This window comes from Equus quagga, chromosome 7 (genome assembly GCF_021613505.1).
Source record: "Equus quagga isolate Etosha38 chromosome 7, UCLA_HA_Equagga_1.0, whole genome shotgun sequence".
NCBI lineage: Eukaryota > Metazoa > Chordata > Mammalia > Perissodactyla > Equidae > Equus > Equus quagga.
In genome coordinates, this window is record NC_060273.1 from 126804825 (window position 1) to 126824088 (window position 19264).

Sequence of the window (19264 nt, forward strand, 5' to 3'; positions counted from 1 at the left end):
ACCGGGGTGCACAGGACTTTTGGGATTGCTGACTTCAGGCTCTTTGGATAAATACCCAGTAGTGGGATGGCTGGATCGTATGGTAGTTCTATTTTTAGTTTTTTGAGGAATCTCCATACTATTTTCCATAGTGGCTGCACCAGTTTGCATTCCCACCAGCAGTGTATGAGGGTTCCTTTTTCTCCGCAACCTCTCCAACATTTGTTGCTATTAGTTTTAGATATTTTTGATATTCTAACGGGTGTAAGGTGATATCTTAGTGTAGTTTTGATTTGCATTTCCCTGATGATCAGCGATGATGAGCATCTTTTCATGTGCCTATTGGCCATCTGTATATCTTCTTTGGAGAAATGTCTGTTCATGTCTCCAGCCCATTTTTTGATTGGGTTGTTTGATGTTTTGTGATTGAGTTGCGAGAGTTCTTTATATATTAAGGATATTAAGCCTTTGTCAGATATATGACTTGCAAATATTTTTTCCCAGTTAGTGGGTTGTTTTTTTGTTTCAATCCTGTTTTCATTTGCCTTGAAAAAGCTCTTTAATCTGATGAAGTCCCATTTGTTTATTCTTTCTATTGTTTCCCTTCTCTGAGAAGGCATGGTGTCCGAAAAGATCCTTTTAATACTGATGTCAAAGAGTGTACTGCCTACGTTTTCTTCCAGAAGCCTTATGGTTTCAGGTCTCACCTTTAGGTCTTTAATCCATTTTGAGTTTATTTTGGTGAATGGTGAAAAAGAATGGTCAATTTTCATTCTTTTACATGTGGCTTTCCAGTTTTCCCAGCACCATTTGTTGAAAAGACTTTCTTTTCTCCATTGTAGGCCCTCAGCTCCTTTGTCAAAGATAAGCTGTCCATAGATGTGTGGTTTTATTTCTGGGCTTTCAATTTTGTTCCATTGATCTGTGCATCTGTTTTTGTACCAGTACCATGCTGTTTTGATTACTGTAGCTTTGTAGTATGTTTTGAAGTCAGGGATTGTGATGCCTCCCGTTTTGTTCTTTTTTCTCAGGATTGCTTTAGCAATTCGGGGTCTTTTGTTGCCCCATATGAATTTTAGGATTCTTTGTTCTAATTCTGTAAAGAATGTCATTGGGATTCTGATTGGGATGGCGTTGAATCTGTAGATTGCTTTAGGTAGAATGGACATTTTAACTATGTTTATTCTTCCAATCCATGTACATGGAATGTCTTTCCATCTCCTTATGTCATCATCCAATTCTCTCAGAAAGGCCTTGTAATTTTCATTATATAGGTCCTTCACTTCCTTAGTTAAATTCACCCCAAGGTATTTTATTCTTTTTGTTGCAATTGTGAATGGTATTGTATTCTTGAGTTCTTTTTCTGTTGGTTCATTACTGGAGTATAGAAATGCTACTGATTTATGCAAATTGATTTTATACCCTGCAACTTTGCTGTAGTTGTTGATTACTTCTAACAGTTTTCCAATGGATTCTTTGGGGTTTTCTATATATAAGATCATGTCGTGTGCAAACAGCGAGAGTTTCACTTCTTCGCTCCCTATTTGGATCCCTTTTATTCCTTTTTCTTGCCTGATTGCTCTGGCCAGGACCTCCAGTACTATGTTAAATAAGAGTGGTGATAGAGGGCATCCTTGTCTTGTTCCTGTTTTCAGGGAGATGGGGTTCAGTTTTTGCCCATTGAGTATGATGTTGGCTATGGGTTTGTCATATATGACCTTTATTATGTTGAGGTAGTTTCCTTCTATGCCCATTTTGTTCAGAGTTTTTATCATAAATGGCTGTTGGATCTTGTCAAATGCCTTCTCTGCATCTATTGAGATGATCATGTGGTTTTTATTCCTCAGTTTGTTGATGTGGTGTATCACGTTGATTGATTTGCAGATGTTGAACCATCCCTGTGTCCCTGGTATGAATCCCACCTGATCCTGATGTATGATTCTTTTGATGAATTGCTGAATTCTGGTTGCCCAAATTTTGTTTAGAATTTTTGCATCTATGTTCATCAGTGGTATTGGCCTGTAGTTCTCTTTTTTCATGGCGTCCTTGTCAGGTTTTGGTATCAGCGTGATGTTGGCCTCATAGAATGTGTTAGGAAGTGTTCCATCTTCCCTAATGTTTTGGAATAGCTTGAAAAGGATAGGTATTAAATCCTCTCTGAAAGTTTGGTAGAATTCCCCAGGAAAGCCATCCGGTCCTGGGTAAACCAGCAACTTTTGAGATAACTAATCAACTTCCACATCTACCATCTTCTTTGGGAAAAAAAGAGAAGTAAAGATGAAAAATTAAAAGGTACATTTTAAGGTATCATAAGAAAATCACAGATAACAAGTGCCAGACATTGTGTTAATGATTTTATGCGCATCATCTCATTTAGTTCTCACAACAGTCTCACGGGGTAATACTAGTATTTCTGTATTCCCACGTCACAGGTGAGGAAACAAAGGCTTGGAGAAGCTAAGAATCTTGCCCAGTAACGCACAGCTACTGAGCCGCAGAACTGGGATGCTAAGCGAAGATCATCCTCTGACAGATGTCTCAAAGGGGATCCTTGCTCAATGACAGGGAATCAGTCACTTCTAAGTAAGAGAAGAGCTGCCCTAGCTGGACCCACGGCCAGCATCCTTGGGTCCATCGCTGGGCACATTGCAATGATGATCAGTCAGAATAACCCCTAAGTCACAAGATGCACAGCAGAAAAAAATAAAACAACTAAAATTGTCACATGTTAATTCCCAAGACTTGTGCATCAGCTCATTTTCTGCAAAAAACACTTTCTTCCTTGACAGGTACAGATATTGACACCTATCTTTAAAAAAGAATCATAGTAGAACCATTTTTATAATAGCTGCAGCTAAAAAAATTTGGCAGTTTCCAAGTGTTCTATTCCCTGAAAATGTTACTCTAGCGAAGGCTCCTCTAGACTAGCTCTCAGCGAAATCCTCACACTTTTAACCTAAGGTGAATGACAAACACAAAGACGGCGACAGTGAGGCTGGAAGGAGCACAGGCTGTGTGTTGAGATGCTGGGGTAAGGGTCCAAATCCTCCTGACGTCAGGATGCTGCCCAATTTACATTCCACTGAGAACTAGCTGTCACTCAGGCCAAATCTCTCATTTTCTAAATGAAGAAACTGAGGCCCAGCGAGTATGGTGGCCTGTCCAAGATGACAGTAAAATAATAGCTGATCAGGATTTGAATTTATATCTCCTATCACTGTTAGGCACTTTTCCACTATACCTGTACACCAAAAAGGAGTACATGGTAAGAATTTAAAAAAACAGAACACAGAAAGTCCTAGAATAGAAAGAGATTATCTTGGGCCAGAGTGATGATGAAGGCTCTGAGGAGGCAGTAATATCTTTTGGGTCTTGAAGGATGAGTAGGAGTTCAATCAGTGGCAATGGGTAAGGGACAGGAAGAGAGAAGAGTAACATTCTGGGCAGAGGGAGCAGCACAGGTCAGGACACTTTAAAAAGTACCCAATGATAACCTGATCTCACTGTTTCAGAAGCAGGAAGAAAGGGACACCAGCGGAAAGGAGTGACAGAAAACAATGTTCAAATGCCATTAATATTTCCTCTAATTTTTAACCATGTGATCCAATGACGGTGCTACGTGAAAAACACCTTTACAGCAAAATCTATAAGAATAATCCAGCTGTGGAATTAAATTAAGCTTAAAATGCAGACATATTTTATGGTATGCGTTGTTGTTTTCTTGTAATTAGGTACAAAGAGTCAATAGCTTATGAGCAGCATTGTAATCAGCCTTACTTTTAACTTTTGTACAACCAAAGCAAGCCTCGTCTGAGCAGCTATTAATACGTGTCCTGGGAGAAGGGAGGAAACAGGAAGTTTGTGGTCCTTGGTCCCCTCCTGCACTCCCTCATCTTCACCAGTTTCAACATCATTCATGCAACAAATATGCGAGCACCTACGTTGTGCCACACACAGTGCCAGGGATTGAGGCACCCCAGGCCCCTTCTTGGTCTCAGGGGAAGGGACTGTAACCAGGATTCCAGTGCCCACCCAGTCCCACTCTAGAACACCGGGGCTGTGGGTTTCCTTTGGGCTACAGAGAGCCACAGGGTTTGGTCACTTCCTAGCAATCTTCCAGCTTCGCACATTTGACTCATTCTCTTCCCTCCCACAAAATGAGAAACCGTCAACCACACTTCTCCCCTTCTCTCTCCCAGTAAGGTGAATTTGCATTATTTATATTAAAAACAAAAACAAAAACCCACAAGCAAACTAGAAACCCCAACTTTAACTGCTGTCGGAAATCCGTCCATTAGAAAGCCATTCAGGTTAATAAGCAAACAATCCTGAGACTGCAGTGGATCACAGCGGCATCTCCCAAGCACACCTTGGCACGTCACGCCCTGGGCTGCCTCACAGACCTACCTCACAGGGTGCAGGGGTGCCAAGTGCCGACCGCCTGACCTTCAAGGTGGTGAGTGGGGCTGCAACAGCCTGGGCAAGTGTTTCACTCTGGGCAACCTTTTCCTTCTCCTTTTATTCCAAGGTACCATCAAAGTATTACCATTTTCTACGTGTGCTGTGACCTGAAAAAGGGTGGAGAGCACTGGCTCACCTTAGAGTACTTCTAAGTTTGGGAACCAGTCCAAGACTGCGCGACGCGGGCAACCTGGAGCAGGTCAATTCCCTCCAGTGGGCCTTCGTTCACTCACAGGTAGGAAGAGGGGGCTACTCTAAATGATCCCTAATTTCCCTTCTAGTTCTACAGTATACTTGTTCCTAGAGCTGTGAAATCTCCATAGAATAGCCCAAAAAATAACATTTTGTGCAGAAAAAAGGCAAAAATTGAAAGTGAGACTTGGAAAGCGCTCAAAGCTTGTAGCTAATTCTTGTTAATTTGACAAATCTGATCGGGTGCCTGCTGTGTGCCAGACAGCTGTGACTGACAGCAGGATTACACCTAGACCAGGAGCCCATTCCCTGTTCTCGTCAAGCTTAGTCCCCCGGGAACCACAAGCCAACTAAAGAGGGCAGTTATAATATAGTGAAATAAGTACCAAAGTGGGGAGACACGGAGCGTAGTGGGTTTGTGACAGGGGTACCCACTTAGGAAAGGCTTAGTGCAAGAGGTAACATTTAAGATAAGACTCAAAAAGCAGGAGCTGCAGAGCAGTGGGGTGGGGGCTGGGGGTGTGAGGCGGCAGTGGACGATGTGTGGAAAGACGGCATTCTAGGCAGAGGGAATACCACCTGCCAAGACCCAGAGACCTGGTGACTTGGGAACTACACGGCTGGATTGTAAGCATTAATTCAAATAAGAGAGTGATGTGACAGGTTCGGAAAAGCCCTGTGGCTGCAGCGTGGAGAATGAACTGGAGCGGGGCAAGACGGGGGTGGGAAGATCCAGCGGCTGCTAAATCTACTCATATTATGCAGTGAGTCAGGCAACGGAACAAAAAAAGAGTTTAAAAGAGTATTCCTTTCAGTTCTGCTTGGAGAAGTCAAACGAGGTTTCCTAGAAGCTGAGACAGAGCTGGGTCTCAGAGGCTGGTAAGGAATATACAACAGCATCTTGTTACCATTGTGTTTTTATTTTTTTGATGCTCAGATTAAACTAGACCCCCAAATTCTGATGAAAAGGTCAAGAAAACATGTTTAAAAGATGCTTCAGAAGTCTCTTCACGTGAACCTGCTTTCAGCGACCCTGCTCCTTCTGTGCTAGTGCCGGAGAGGCTCTGCCTTCACCCTTCTTTACGTTTCACACACTCTCCCTGCGTGACAGACCCCGACCAAAACTCCCTGTGCACACAGGACCACGCTAAACTCCGTCACTCCAGCTCAGACCTCTCTCCTAGCCTGTATATTCACAGTTGCCGCGGCTCTCCACCCAACGTCCCAGAAGCACCTCAGAGCACAGTTCCTCTCTACTTGAGTCTTTCCTATATTTCTGCCAGAAAACCTAGCACAGCAGGCCCCCCCAAAATGTTAGTTTGTTTATTGACCATTTGGATATCTTCTACTCTGAAATGCCTGTTCAAGTCAGTTGCCAATTTCTCTACCAGGTAATCTGTTAGTTCCCTTATAGCCTTTGTAAGTACATATTCTATTGCTGTTAATTTAATTGGGTATATCCCCCCACCAGATTAGGGAGGTATTATGTCTCCCTTCTTTGTAAGTCTGACATCAAGCACAATACTAAGATACAGTGCGTCAAAATCCATAAGAACATTCATAAAATACTGCTCATAAAAAATTCACAAATAAATGCAAGATGATGAAATATAAGGGGAAAAAAGGACTATTCTTAAAACCAGGAAAGGAAAAGTACGCAGAAAGTTCGCTTGTTCAGAAGCACTATAATAAGTTCATATAATACAGAATCCAGAAAAATACACTTATAATTACATGTACGAAAGACCGTTTCTTAAAATTACATGATTACCAAAAGCAACAATGCCACCAACTTTCAGGAAATTATTTTCAGACTATATTTTATAATTAATACTTATAAAATATTTTAAATTGAGTTTTACATAGTAAGTTCTTTTTCAACACTATCCCTACATATAAATTTATACCCTGCAAAACAGAATGCGCTTCACCATAGCAACAGTTCTATATCAACTCCTACTCAAGTTAGAAAAGGCATATGTAAAAGAAACGAATATTCTGGAATATTCTGAGATGCCTGCTGGAATAAATCACTCCACTTATTTTGCAGAAATCTAAATATAAGAGTTCAATGTTTCTTTAAAACATTCTTGTAATTAAGTAGAAGGCTATTTTAGTTTCTCAAATCTTGCCTTATTAAATATTATAGCATATCTTGTAAAAGAAAGAGGGAAAGAGGAAAAAAAATGAAAAAGGAAATAAAAAACAAAAAAATCAACGTTAAGGATAACATACTTGGGATCAGGTTGGTTGGCATGATGGGAGATGGGAGCAGTGACAGGTAATGGTGTTTAAGTGATTTATAAGTAAAATATAAATCAACGTACTAAATGTTATAACTATATCACTTTCTCAGGAAAAGCTATATCCTACTGGTAGTATGGGAACTGAAAAAGAAATTCTATGTTCACATAGTCTTCTTTTAAACGACAATAAAAGCCTTAGTACTTATTAACTTGGTTTGATAAATTAAGTAATTTGTAAATTCCCTAATTAGAATGAGCAAGTTTATAGACTTTGGGGATCAAGTTATACCAAAAAGTCTCTGTATGATATCAAAATGTAACATTAAACTAGACGTAATTCAAAGCATTTCCTTTCACTTACCACCCTGTGGCCAGCCAAATTCTCCTTGCCACACCTTTGCCATCCTTTCTCACAGCCCCAAATGGAATACCATTATAGTCCCAAGTCCCTTGCTATTCTGCACTCCCTTCTCTGACCTAATTTCCAGTTGCTCCCCTACATTTGAATTCTCCCACTGTCCTCTGAAAAATTTCCCAGTCCTTCCACGTTTCTAACCTCCTTGCTTAACATCTCCCTCCTAAACTGGCTTAAAGTGAAGCCCGGCTGTTGTTCCTCTGCAGCCCTTCATTTGGGGGCTGAGCTTTTCGCCACATCCTACCATACGTATCTCAGGGTCCAGAGTTCTTTCTTACTTGCTTCTTTAGGGCTTCACCACCTCTACTTGTCCTCACTGCAGGCATCTATAAACCTCCAGGTCACCAGTTTCCATCCCTTGGAATCTCTGACACCTGGGCTACCTTCATCTCCCCCTACAAATCTTGCTGTTATCTTAGATGATTTCAACATTCCCATGGATGACTTTTTCCCAAACTCTGTTCTTTGACCTCCTCATCTCCAAGGATCTTCTCCACTTCTGCTATCCACCTTCCATGGCCATAACGAGGATCTTGCCAACACCCAGAAGAACATTATCTCTGAAATCTTAAAATCAGGCACCTCATTCTCTGACACAACCTCTCTCTCTTAACTCCTCCCTAAATATTCATTCTTTCGTCTCATTACCAGACTATTTTACTCTATGTTGACGAAGACTTTCTCCTTGACCAAACTCTACTCAGGATCCTCTAAGCTCTCTTCTTGATGAGACCTCAACCTGGGCCTATAAAAACTGCACCCTCTCAGTACAAATGATTTCATTTACCATCCCCTGCCCACCCCCCGACCAAGAGATCAGAACAAACACTAGCAGAGTTTCTAACAGCTCAAGGCCTCATCCTTAGGACGACCCCAGTCCCTCTTAAAATGCCTGCCTGAGAAAGTACAACACTGCCAGGAGAATTTACTGTTTGTTCCAGGCAAAATCTGGTGATGGGCAGATGGGCTCCTGAACCTCCTCTTAGAGCATTTACTTCAGAAAGTTCGCAATTATAAATTCTTTCTCTGCCACTGTGAGATGTAAATCTTTTACCACCCAGAACTGTGTTCTGAGGACTTGAGAGTCATCTCTTTGAAATGCAAACATTCCAGGAGGTAACTCTCCCTCCTTCCCAGTCCCTGTGGGTGGGGATAAACACCAGTTGCCAGTTAGTAAACCCAGATGGTTTCACAGTAACCAATCCCCTTTCCCCTTTTTGTAAATTTCCACTTGCCTGAATCTGCTCAAGACGCTTTCTTATCCCTGTTCCTCCTCTGTATTCTCTCATTCTCCCTTTAAAACACGCAGTCACTCTGCACAAACTGAAGCTGAGTTTGGTTCACACTGGACTCTTTACCCTATTGCAATACTGAATAAAACTACCCTTACTGCTTTAATTGGTGTAGGGCTTTATCTTTGACAATGTAACTGTATATGACACACAGACACACACACACACACCCTCCCCTCCCACACACTCACTTTTTCCCCCAGCTTCAATCACTCTCTTGCTGTATTCTCAATCTTTTGGGGAAATAATGTAAATTCCTTAATATGGCATATAAGCAAACTGGCTTCCTTATTTCTGAATACTTTTTGTTTTACACTCTATGCTCCAACCCTTATTCAGCATCTTCTGTTCCCTGAATTCACCCTGCTCTGCCTCACGCCCAGCCTCTGCCATGCTGGTTCCTCAACCTGAACACCCCTCTCCATTTCCCCAGCCTGCGGTGACTCCCTCTTCAGTCAGTACCTCATCCCTGGAAAAACCTCCCCAAAGGCTCCCCCTACCCTGGGTTAGGTTGACCTGCTCCATGCTCCCGAGACGCCCTTGTTTCCTGTATTGCAGCACTTCTCAAGCTGTATTGTAATAACTTATCTTCCCTGCCTGAGGGCAGGAATATTTCTGTTTTGCTTACCACTCTCTGTCCTAATACATGCTTCACGACCAAGGGCTAAACAGGCACTCAATAAGTACGTGTTAAATGAAGAAATATTTAAGATCATTTAGAGAACTTTAGCCCACACGACAAAAATTCTCATCTGAAATCAGCTGAAGCATCTCTCATTCTTTCACAGAACATCTGAAAATAGGAGAACACAAGACAAAGCATATCACACTACACCCTCACAGGAATTTGCAAAGCCATCGTATGATTCCACGCCACCAGCATTTTCTGGCATTTATAAATACAAAGTATTTTTACTGGGTTCCCTAGACTAATTAATTAAGACTCATCCTTTAGCTGCTAAATCTTTCCCTCTATGGATAATCTCTCGTTAGATATAGCACCAATTCCATATTTGGTGGTGAACATAAAACTATAGCCAAGGATTAGTCCATTTAAAGCCAAAGTTAAAACTTGCGTAAATTTTAAAAACACTACTTGGTATTTAAAAGTTTGGGATCGATGTCACCATCTCTTACTTATTTTTTGCCATAATGCAGTACTTACTGATAAATTTGTACTATTGGGGACGTACTGATCCTGTTCTCCCAGCAACACGTCAATCACAGGATGCCGGCCATTTTTTATTAGGATTTTCCTTTCTTCTTGTAGAGTTGGTCTGCAAAAAGAAGCATTTTTCAATTTACTAGGCATGGAAATAGCCTTTAAAAAAATCTCTAAGATAACATGAAAAATTTCTGTGGCCAGTCTGTCAGACAACAAAACCTTAAACATCGACTTTAAGAACATATGTTCAGAATAAGGCTTCGAGTATAAAAGTTAAATTTAACTATAAAACAAGAATTGGGAAGACAGTTATTATAATGATAGTGCTCTGAGCACACACTTCAGCAGAGTCTTACTATGGCTCCACTACTGAGACCTGCCTTTATAAGACCCTTTTTATTTCTTATTTTTCTACTGTTCTCTAAGGTATTTTCATTAATAAAAATTAACATTCAAATTATTGCCACTTAAACCAGTTTCAGTAATAAGCATAATAAAGGAAATAATGTAAAATTATTTCTAGGTTTAATTATTACATTAATATACATTATATTGGACTTGGGGACAAAACGAGCTAAAATTTTTTATATTCTGTTTAATTAAAACATCTTTCTATGGGCTTTAGTGTCTTCCACTTTTTTTGACATAAAAATTTTTCTTGCCTTGCTGGTCTTGTTTTTTAAGCTTTCATCCTTCTGTTTTTATCTACACCGTTACCCACTGATCAAAGCTCCCACAGCGCTGTCCTACTCTCGGGCTCCTCCCCAGTGGTTACCACGGGACCAGTTTGGTGTCTGCCCTTCCCAAGCTTCTTCTATGCATTTAGGTTTACATACACCCATCACATCAGTTGTGATTTCTTAAAAAAAAAAAAAAAAAAACAGAATCATACTGTAATATATTATTCCACAATTATTTTTTTAACTCTCAGTATACATAAAAAATATATTTCACCACTTACCAGATGGGTCCAACAAACTCTTTTATTTTTTTTAAGTATTTCTAAGTCATTTTACAAATAACTGGCAGAAGTAAGAATAAAGAGGTAGTAAAGAAAAAAAGGACCTCATGACAAATTTTAGTAAGAATTTAAACAGAGAAAATCTCAAATTTTTATTCCATATTTTCCTGGTTTTGAAGGCATATATACCTGAAATGGGCAACATACTCTGAATGTCATTAACTGCTCATCAGCTGTCATTCACACACCTGGACCATACTCATTTATAAATACTAATTCTAGATTTCAATATCTTTCTAATAGGTTCTAGCTTACTATTTCTGGCTCTTCTCTTGCATTGACAAAAAGCAATAAGAGTTCTTTGAAATGTTTCAAAGCTCATAATTTTGTTGATGAGAAGACAGCCATCTTCTCTGCTTCATAATTGCAAAACATGCTCATTTTTATATTTATAAATACAATGAGAATAATCAACCAAATGAATATTCTTATTTCTCATTATCTATTTTCTTTCAATCTTCTGCCTTCCACACCTGTCCACCTACAAACAGTATCAAATAAATTTTAGTGCAGAAACATCATAATAGATACAAGAACACAGCCGTACGTCCTTTTACAAAACAGGATGGTCCAGATTCTTGTCACCAAATATTGCAGGAGGTGTGCTTCCTATGGAAGAACTAACTGGATGAGAATACTACATTTCATTTTGCCTTTACAAATAAATTATTCACACACTGATTCTTGAGTTTGAGACAATTCATCTAGGATATTGTTATCTGAACGCTCATAATCTGAGATTTTGTTTACACAAGAAATTCCACCATCATCATTACTATCTAGAGCACTGCCACCTTTCTCTTCATATCCATCTTTTGATTAATTAATAACTGAAATGTCTTATGTCAATTTTTTTCTCTGTGATTATGATGAAAAATTCTTAATTCTCAACTCTGTTCATTGAAAGTTCGAAGCAGACTACACCAGTCTCCAGTCTTCTTTTGTATCTTCTTGAAAGATGACGTAACACTTCAGGCAACACAGTGAGAAAACTGAAGAGTGACGTGATAGTGATTTCTCTCTGTTTTGCATCATCATTCTCCAGTTTTCTTCTTATTTTAGACTTTCATAGCATAGTGGGAATAAATGATAAACAATGATGAAATAATTCCTAGGATGATGAAATAGTAAAATGTTTCAGACATAGGAAACATAAAATCATTAAAGATCCCAAAATGCATCTTAGATTTACAAAAGGGTCCAATGGACCCACATGGTAAATGCAAGACAGAATGAGTTTTATTCTTAAAAAAGTAAATTTTCTCTTTGTTCTTTGGAAGGCCTTTAAGACACTAAAAACTGAAAGTAAGTCCAATGGACTTTGATGGTATGGTATACTGAAGATTAAGGATCATTTCTTGTCAGATCTTCAGCATTCTTTGGAAGCTGATGCATGGATGAGTTAGCTGTTCTCTGCTGTTGAACATTTAGATTTTCTAGATTTTCACTGTTAAAAACAATGCTGCAATGAACAAGCCTATACACATGTCCATGTGCATATGTCCAAGTGTTTCTCTAACCTAGAGGAAATTCTTGAAGTGAAATTTCTAAGTCATGGGTTACACATATTTTTTAATAAATAAGAGTAGCTATATCAATTTACCTTCCCACCAGCAGGATATGAAAGTTGACTTGTTTTTTCTTGCCCTCACCTAAAGTTGGTATTGTTTTTTTTGGCTGAGGAAAATCAGCCCTGAACTAACATCTGCTGCCAATCTCGCTCTTTTTTTTTGCTTGAGGAAGATTAGCCCTGAGCTAACATCTGTGCCAATCGTCCTCCACTTCATAAGTGGGTCACTGCCGCAGCATGGCTGACAAGTGGTATAGGTCCACTACCAGGATCTGCACCCACCAACCCAGACCACCGAAGCGGAGCACACCAAACTTAACCACTCAGCCACAGAGCCGGCTGCCACACTTTCTAATTTTTAACAATGCGCTAAGTGAACAGTGCTATCTCATTGTTTAATTTGCACTCATTGATTACTAAGGTTGAACATCTTTTCATCAATTTCTTGGCCATTTGTTGGTCTTTTTCATCATAATATCCTATCAATGACCCCATCAAGTTCTTTGACTCAGAACTTGCACATATAAGCACATTTCTGAACCTACTCATAACACCAAAAGATACTACCTTCCTAAATACTTGAATTCTTCTTCTTAAATATATCTGGCTAGCAAAACCTCAAGAATGTACACTCCCATTTCTTAAAGAAAGTGACCGATGTACCTTCTGAGTAAACAATTTGAAATCATTTTTTGGAAAGAAATATTTAAAATTACAGTAAAGAACAGTTCTTGGATTTTAGAGTATAATTCTAAAGATAGGATTTTTATCTAAATGGGTTATGAATTTACTGTAAAGGAAAAATGAAACCTTCTGTAAGTGATATGAGTTTTAAAATAAAATTCTAGGTTCTCTGCCAAGTGAAATCAATAAATCATATTCATGACATTGCTACGATTTCCTGGGAAGGTTTTCAGTTTAGAATAAAATTTTGAGCGATTTGTTCTGCTCTAAAATCTACACTGACTTATTCTGTTTGTTGCTATCAAATTATATAATTACAAAATACTTCCTGATACAGTAAGAAGAAAATGATAATTCAGAGAGCTGAGATGATACACTAGGTCAGGATAGTTATAGCAAGAAAGATACGAAAGTCATGTTGATGATTTCTATGGCACTGATGGAAAAAGAACCGAGGAAATCTGGATGTTACCTAGAAAGAATGAAACACTGAACTTGAATAAATTTATCTTATTTTCTATTTTTAAAATCACATCTTTCTTCTTTAAATGCCCCAGACAAACAGAACATAATCTATATTAGCAAAAGAATTTAATATCCAGAATATAAATTGGCTAGAAGGACCTAACATATAAATTTTTGCCTGATGTTAGACTACAGTGAATAAAACGTTGTAATAGCATTTAGAAAGAAAAGACTGCAATTATGAAGCCAAATAATCAATTTGACTTACTGCAATAGCTCAAACACACTAAAATCTCTAAATAAGCTGGGTATCTAAGAAAAAAAGTATACATTTCAGATACTTAAATAGTAGCTTAAAATGCATTTTGGATAAAAGTTTTGTATTTCATGGCTATTTACACTCAATTTTACGGCTGCTAAAAGAGATTGCATTACTTAAAGGTTATGGCATAATTTTTTATTTAAATTTTTTCAGATGGCTTTTTCTTAATGTAAAATATACAATGTCCAATTTGGAAAGTATTTTAGCACGTGAAACATTTCCTGAAATTGTCTGAGTGATAGAATAGGTGGATTGGAACAACCTCTACTGAGGACAAACAAAAAGTGGGATAAAGTATAAACAGGTACTTGAAGACACCTGATAACTAACAAGATAGCAGGGATTCCCAGGCCAGGAGCTGGGGCAGGACAGAGGCCCAGGGAGGGGGTTGCTGGTTTCTGAGAGACAGCAACAGCTGAGGCTGAGCACTATGGACAGCTCTGCTCTGGACTCAGACATCAAGGGCCTGCACATCAGGTATAAAGGGTGCATCTGAGGTAAGAAGTGCAGCCTTTGAATTTCTGAATCATTCAAGCCCCGATACGGATTAAGTGATGCTAGACTGTTAGGAGTGTCTTAAGACATCTGGTAGAAGCAAATGTGACTCCTTCAGAAGGAATATAACATCAAATTATTTCTAAAAATGATTTTGCAGATACAATGCAAAATACACAGAAGATAATCAAAATAACCAGGCATTCAAGGAGATACATGAATGAAAACAAGAGAAATAACAGACAATAGAAACAGATCCACAAGGACTCCAGATATTTGAATGATCAGATACAGACTCTAAGATAACTATGCTTACTGTGTTCAAGGAGACAGACAAGATTAAGAATTGACAGAGAACTAAAAATGATTTTTAAAAAACCAATTATTACAGGTATGAAAGATACTAACAACCCTTAAGTTCAGATTTTTTTATTAAAGACAGAATTTTATAATACTTCTTTCTGATTTTGAATAAACATCTGTAATAACTGTCATTTACTAAATTTTTTTTTTTTTTTTTTAAAGATTTTATTTTTTCCTTTTTCTCCCCAAAGCCCCCCGGTACATAGTTGTGTATTCTTCATTGTGGGTTCCTCTAGTTGTGGCATGTGGGACGCTGCCTCAGCGTGGTCTGACGAGCAGTGCCATGTCCGCGCCCAGGATTCGAACCGACGAAACACTGGGCCGCCTGCAGCGGAGCGCGCGAACTTAACCACTCGGCCACGGGGCCAGCCCTACTAAATGTTTATTATCTCCCTGATCCTGCTTAGACGTTTCATCTATCTTAATTCATTTAATCTGCACAACACGTCTGAGAGGTAGGTGTTATTTTGTCGATGCAGAAACTGAGGATCAGAGAAGTTAAGTAACTTGCTTAAGGTCAGCTGTTAAATAATGAAGCTAGTATTCAAACCCACACCTGTCTGATCCACAGCCTATACTCTGAAGGACATGCCTAAAAGAGAGATTCAGATTTTACTTATGCAAATCAAGGAATCTCTCAATATATACGGGAAGGTGCCATCAGAACAAGAAGCACCAAACTGAAAAATCTGGCACCAAACTTGCATACAGTAGATACTCTAAAAGTGTTTGTTAAATCTCTGATGAGTCTAGGAAATAATCATATAGTTTTACGGTAATATAATAAGGGATACATTTTTACTCCTCAGAGTGTCTGCCAAAACTACATCTCTGTAAAGGATTCCTACAACTTTAAGATTTATCCCATTTACTAATTCCTAACTTTACAGCTTACAATTTGATATATGGATACCTGAGATTTAAATAAGAGTACAGTGTATGGCTAGTTAGTGACAGCAGTGGGCTAGAACCAGGCTCTGACATCAAAGGTAGATTCTGGTTACCACATCACACAGCAAATTATGTATATTTTAAATTCTACATTATGTGTACATATAAATATGCACACACATATAAAGATCTGAACATTTCAGTTCGGTGAATGGAGTAAACCACATATCATACACAGGCCCTTCTTTTTTCTCGAGCTGCAGCAGCAGCATCAGTAGCAAATGGCAAAAGGCCACTTGAAGAAGGAGAAGAAGGGATAAACCAGGCTAACTATTTTTCAACGGGAAGAAACTTTCTCTGAACACACACTAAGTGAACAGGTTGTAGCCAATCCTCTGCTTGATTCAGACACAGATTCCATTAGGAAAACTCTGCTTCACGTGCCTTGTGTACTGAGAAAGAACTCCTACTAAGATCGCAATACATAAGGAAGAAATCAAGTCAAATGCAGGCAGACTCTTATTCTCCCAGAACGAGATTCAACTGTGGTAAATTCACATAACTCATTTTTCATAGACGATAAATAGGATATAATTTTTCCCCACTTACTGCACTGTAAAGTTTCAGCTCTATAACGCCTACAGTTAACTAACTAGGCAAATCTGTATGTTTGAATTGGTCAGATGTGACCAAAAATTGGGCAATAATGAAAATGCAAAGAACCGGTATTAAGCAAAACTATTGTGCCCGACACTGTGGCTACACTCCACACACAGACAACAAAACCAAATGAAACAAATCAGCAAACAGTACATTTTGGGTCTACAACTGGTGTAGCCAATTCCTCCAACTCTCCTCCCAAAAATAAATAAATGCTTTACATTAAACAAACTGTTTTTTAACATCCACTATGGGTACTACACTAGGTACAGGGGATATTTAAATTTTAAAAAAGGTATTCAGCACAAATTAGAGAGGAAATCAAGCTACAAAGGAAGTACAAAAGCGCAGCATGTCTACTCAGGAAGTCGGTGTGCACAAGCACTCATGGGCAGTCTCTCCTCTACATTTTCTTTTTAGTCCTCACAATAAGCCAGTGAGTTAAATATTCTCTTAGTTTCCTTAAGTATATGAAAAATCTGGGCTCTGTGCTACAGACTGAATATTTGTGTCCCCCTCCAAATCATATGTTGAAATTTAATACCTAATGTGATGGTATTAGGAGGGGGGACCTTCGGGAGGTGATTAGGTCACAAGGGCAGAACCCTCATGAAAGGGCATGTGCTCTTACAAGAGACCCCAGAGAGCGCCCAATGGGGCAACGCCCTCTTAAGCCACAAACAGCCACCAGCAGCAATTCCTGGCTGGGGGACCTGCAGGAGCAAGCTTGGGCACACAGCACCAAGGGGAAGTGAGGCTACCACAGAGAACCACCTCAGAGGCATGGCCCAAGCACAGAGCCACCATGGGGGCAGGGTGGCCTGGAGCTCTTTGCCCAGCAAAGCTAAGGGAATAGGACTATAGCCCCAGTGGGTCTGCAAGACAGGATGCCCACTCCAGTGGGTCTGGAGGACAAAGCATTGAGATGAAGATTCGGCTCAAGGTTAAGATTTTAGACTTCTTAGAAGGGCAATTTGAGAGCAACAGAGAGCAATTTGCCTTAGAATGAATCATCCCTTGAGTCTCACTCATATCTGATTTAAATGATACTTAAATGAGACTTTTATAATTATAAAGTTAAACATAGTATAAAGTGTTCAAGTCAAAGCTAACAAATGAAAGGATTTCTCCTTTATAAAAATGTCACCCACATAAACTTAAAAATTGAAATATATAACATTTACCTCTAGAATTATAGTGAACATCTGTTTTCATTGTACTCCGTGATAGGGCAAGCAAGAAAAGGAATTTGTTAATTTTATATCAAGCCATATGTGTATGACATTCAGCTTTACCAAGAGTCCAACATATTTGAGTAATTTCAATATTTTGTAATAAAAACAATAAAATTAACTGAATAATGTCATCTGATCTAAAGCACTGAAAAGGGGGAGAAATAAAAAAATATATTACCTGCAGTAGTCTCCTTGCTTAGCGACCTTGGCCAGGGAGAAAATGCAGTCAACAGTTGCTAGGTGATGCACTGCTTTACACAAGGAGTGATAATGTTCACTGAAATTCCTGCAGAAGCAACAACAACAAAAAGGTGAGCAAATCGATTTTTTAGACCTATAAAAGCTGTATGGTAAGTAATCATTTTATTAGCTAAGAGGAGCATAAACAAAATAACCAGGCATATCTAGCAGTTAAGAGAGATGGAAACTACATTAAACTACTCTTCTGTTTAATAACTTGATTACTCAGGCTTCCTTTTGTTTCATTTGGATAGAATTATATATATTTAAAAGAGCTTCTATACAAAGATGTCTACTATTAATATATTAAAAATATATTTATGGCATATTTTATACTGCTTTGAGTAGACAGAGCATAATGAATATAATTTATCTATTTCTCACTGAATTAAAATTCACCAAAACAAACAGTATGAACCCCATTAATAGTGTTAAGAGTCTGTGCAAAGCCCAAACACAAGGGGATTGGCCCCTGGCATCACACAGGCAGCACTCAACTGCCACCTTAAAAATGCCTCTGAGTTCTGAAGATGCCACACGCTACACGGACCCAAAACTCCTGAGTGGCTGCCCAGTGATCATGCCTTGGCCTTCCTGGTCTAGCTTCAATTTTAGATCTGACCACTCATTTACCCTTTGGACTGTGGCCTATTCTGTCTCTGTTCTAATTATTGACCAGTCTTTCACCAGAGTGCAGCCACATTTGATGTTTCTGCTCTTGCATCTCTGGAGATGAGTGTCAAGTACCTTTGACACTAAAAAAAAAAAGTCAATTTTTTCTTTCACTCCTTCTTTCTCAGGCCCTGTCCAGGCTACCAAGACTCTAATTTGCTACTACCCAGCAGCCTTAGGTTGAAGCTAACTGTCCCTAATGATCTTCTCATTTCCAGGATTAAAACGAGTGACATGGCTCTCAGTGGGTACCATTTCAGTTTAAAAAAAAAAAAAGGAAATGATAAGGTAATTACTTTGATATGGACAACGATGTTCTTTCTCATGTCAATTACAGAGATAAGACATGAATAAAATGAAAAACTATCGTAAGCCTTAAATATCATCATCATATCTCTTACAAAGCCTTGCTTGATTTCTTGGTCTTTGTCCATTTGCTATACTTTGCCAAATTTCAGAGAGATTATCCATACTTTGAAAAATGGGCAATTCAGGTGACAATCCAATAGAGAGGGTTTATAACGTAACAGCATGCAACTTCGTCACTAAGCTGCCAACCACCTTCAGGAGGAAGCCAAAGCACTATGATTTAATCTCTGGCCAAAAGATACTGCTGGGTGCCTGGGAAGCAGATTGAGACACTTGGGTTCTAAAGCTGTTATGACAGCCAGAAAAGTCTACCACCAGATGTTACTCAATGATATGTGAAGCTAATAAAAATGGAAAACATTTTATCTGCTATTTGCAAATGCATTTCTAAAATATTTCAACTACTGTATGAGAGAGAGAATTCATTTTTTAAAAAATTTGCAGTTAAGAAGATTATTCAATACCCACAGCCCACTTTCTGGAACACAAAAGAAGAGGCATGTTTTTAGAGAGAGGGTTCCATTCAC

At 38.9% G+C, this 19264-nt stretch overlaps 1 protein-coding gene across 1 annotated transcript in view; it reads right to left on the reverse strand.

Annotated features, from left to right (window-relative positions):
- MSH3 (mutS homolog 3) overlaps window positions 1-19264 on the reverse strand; it is a 158437-nt gene that overhangs the window by 46321 nt on the left and 92852 nt on the right. The window contains exons 18-19 of the mRNA XM_046667722.1: window positions 17635-17742; window positions 9751-9862 (exon numbers count right to left, since the gene is read on the reverse strand). Coding sequence (XP_046523678.1) covers window positions 9751-9862; window positions 17635-17742 — 220 coding nt within the window. The remainder of the gene's footprint in view (window positions 1-9750; window positions 9863-17634; window positions 17743-19264) is intronic.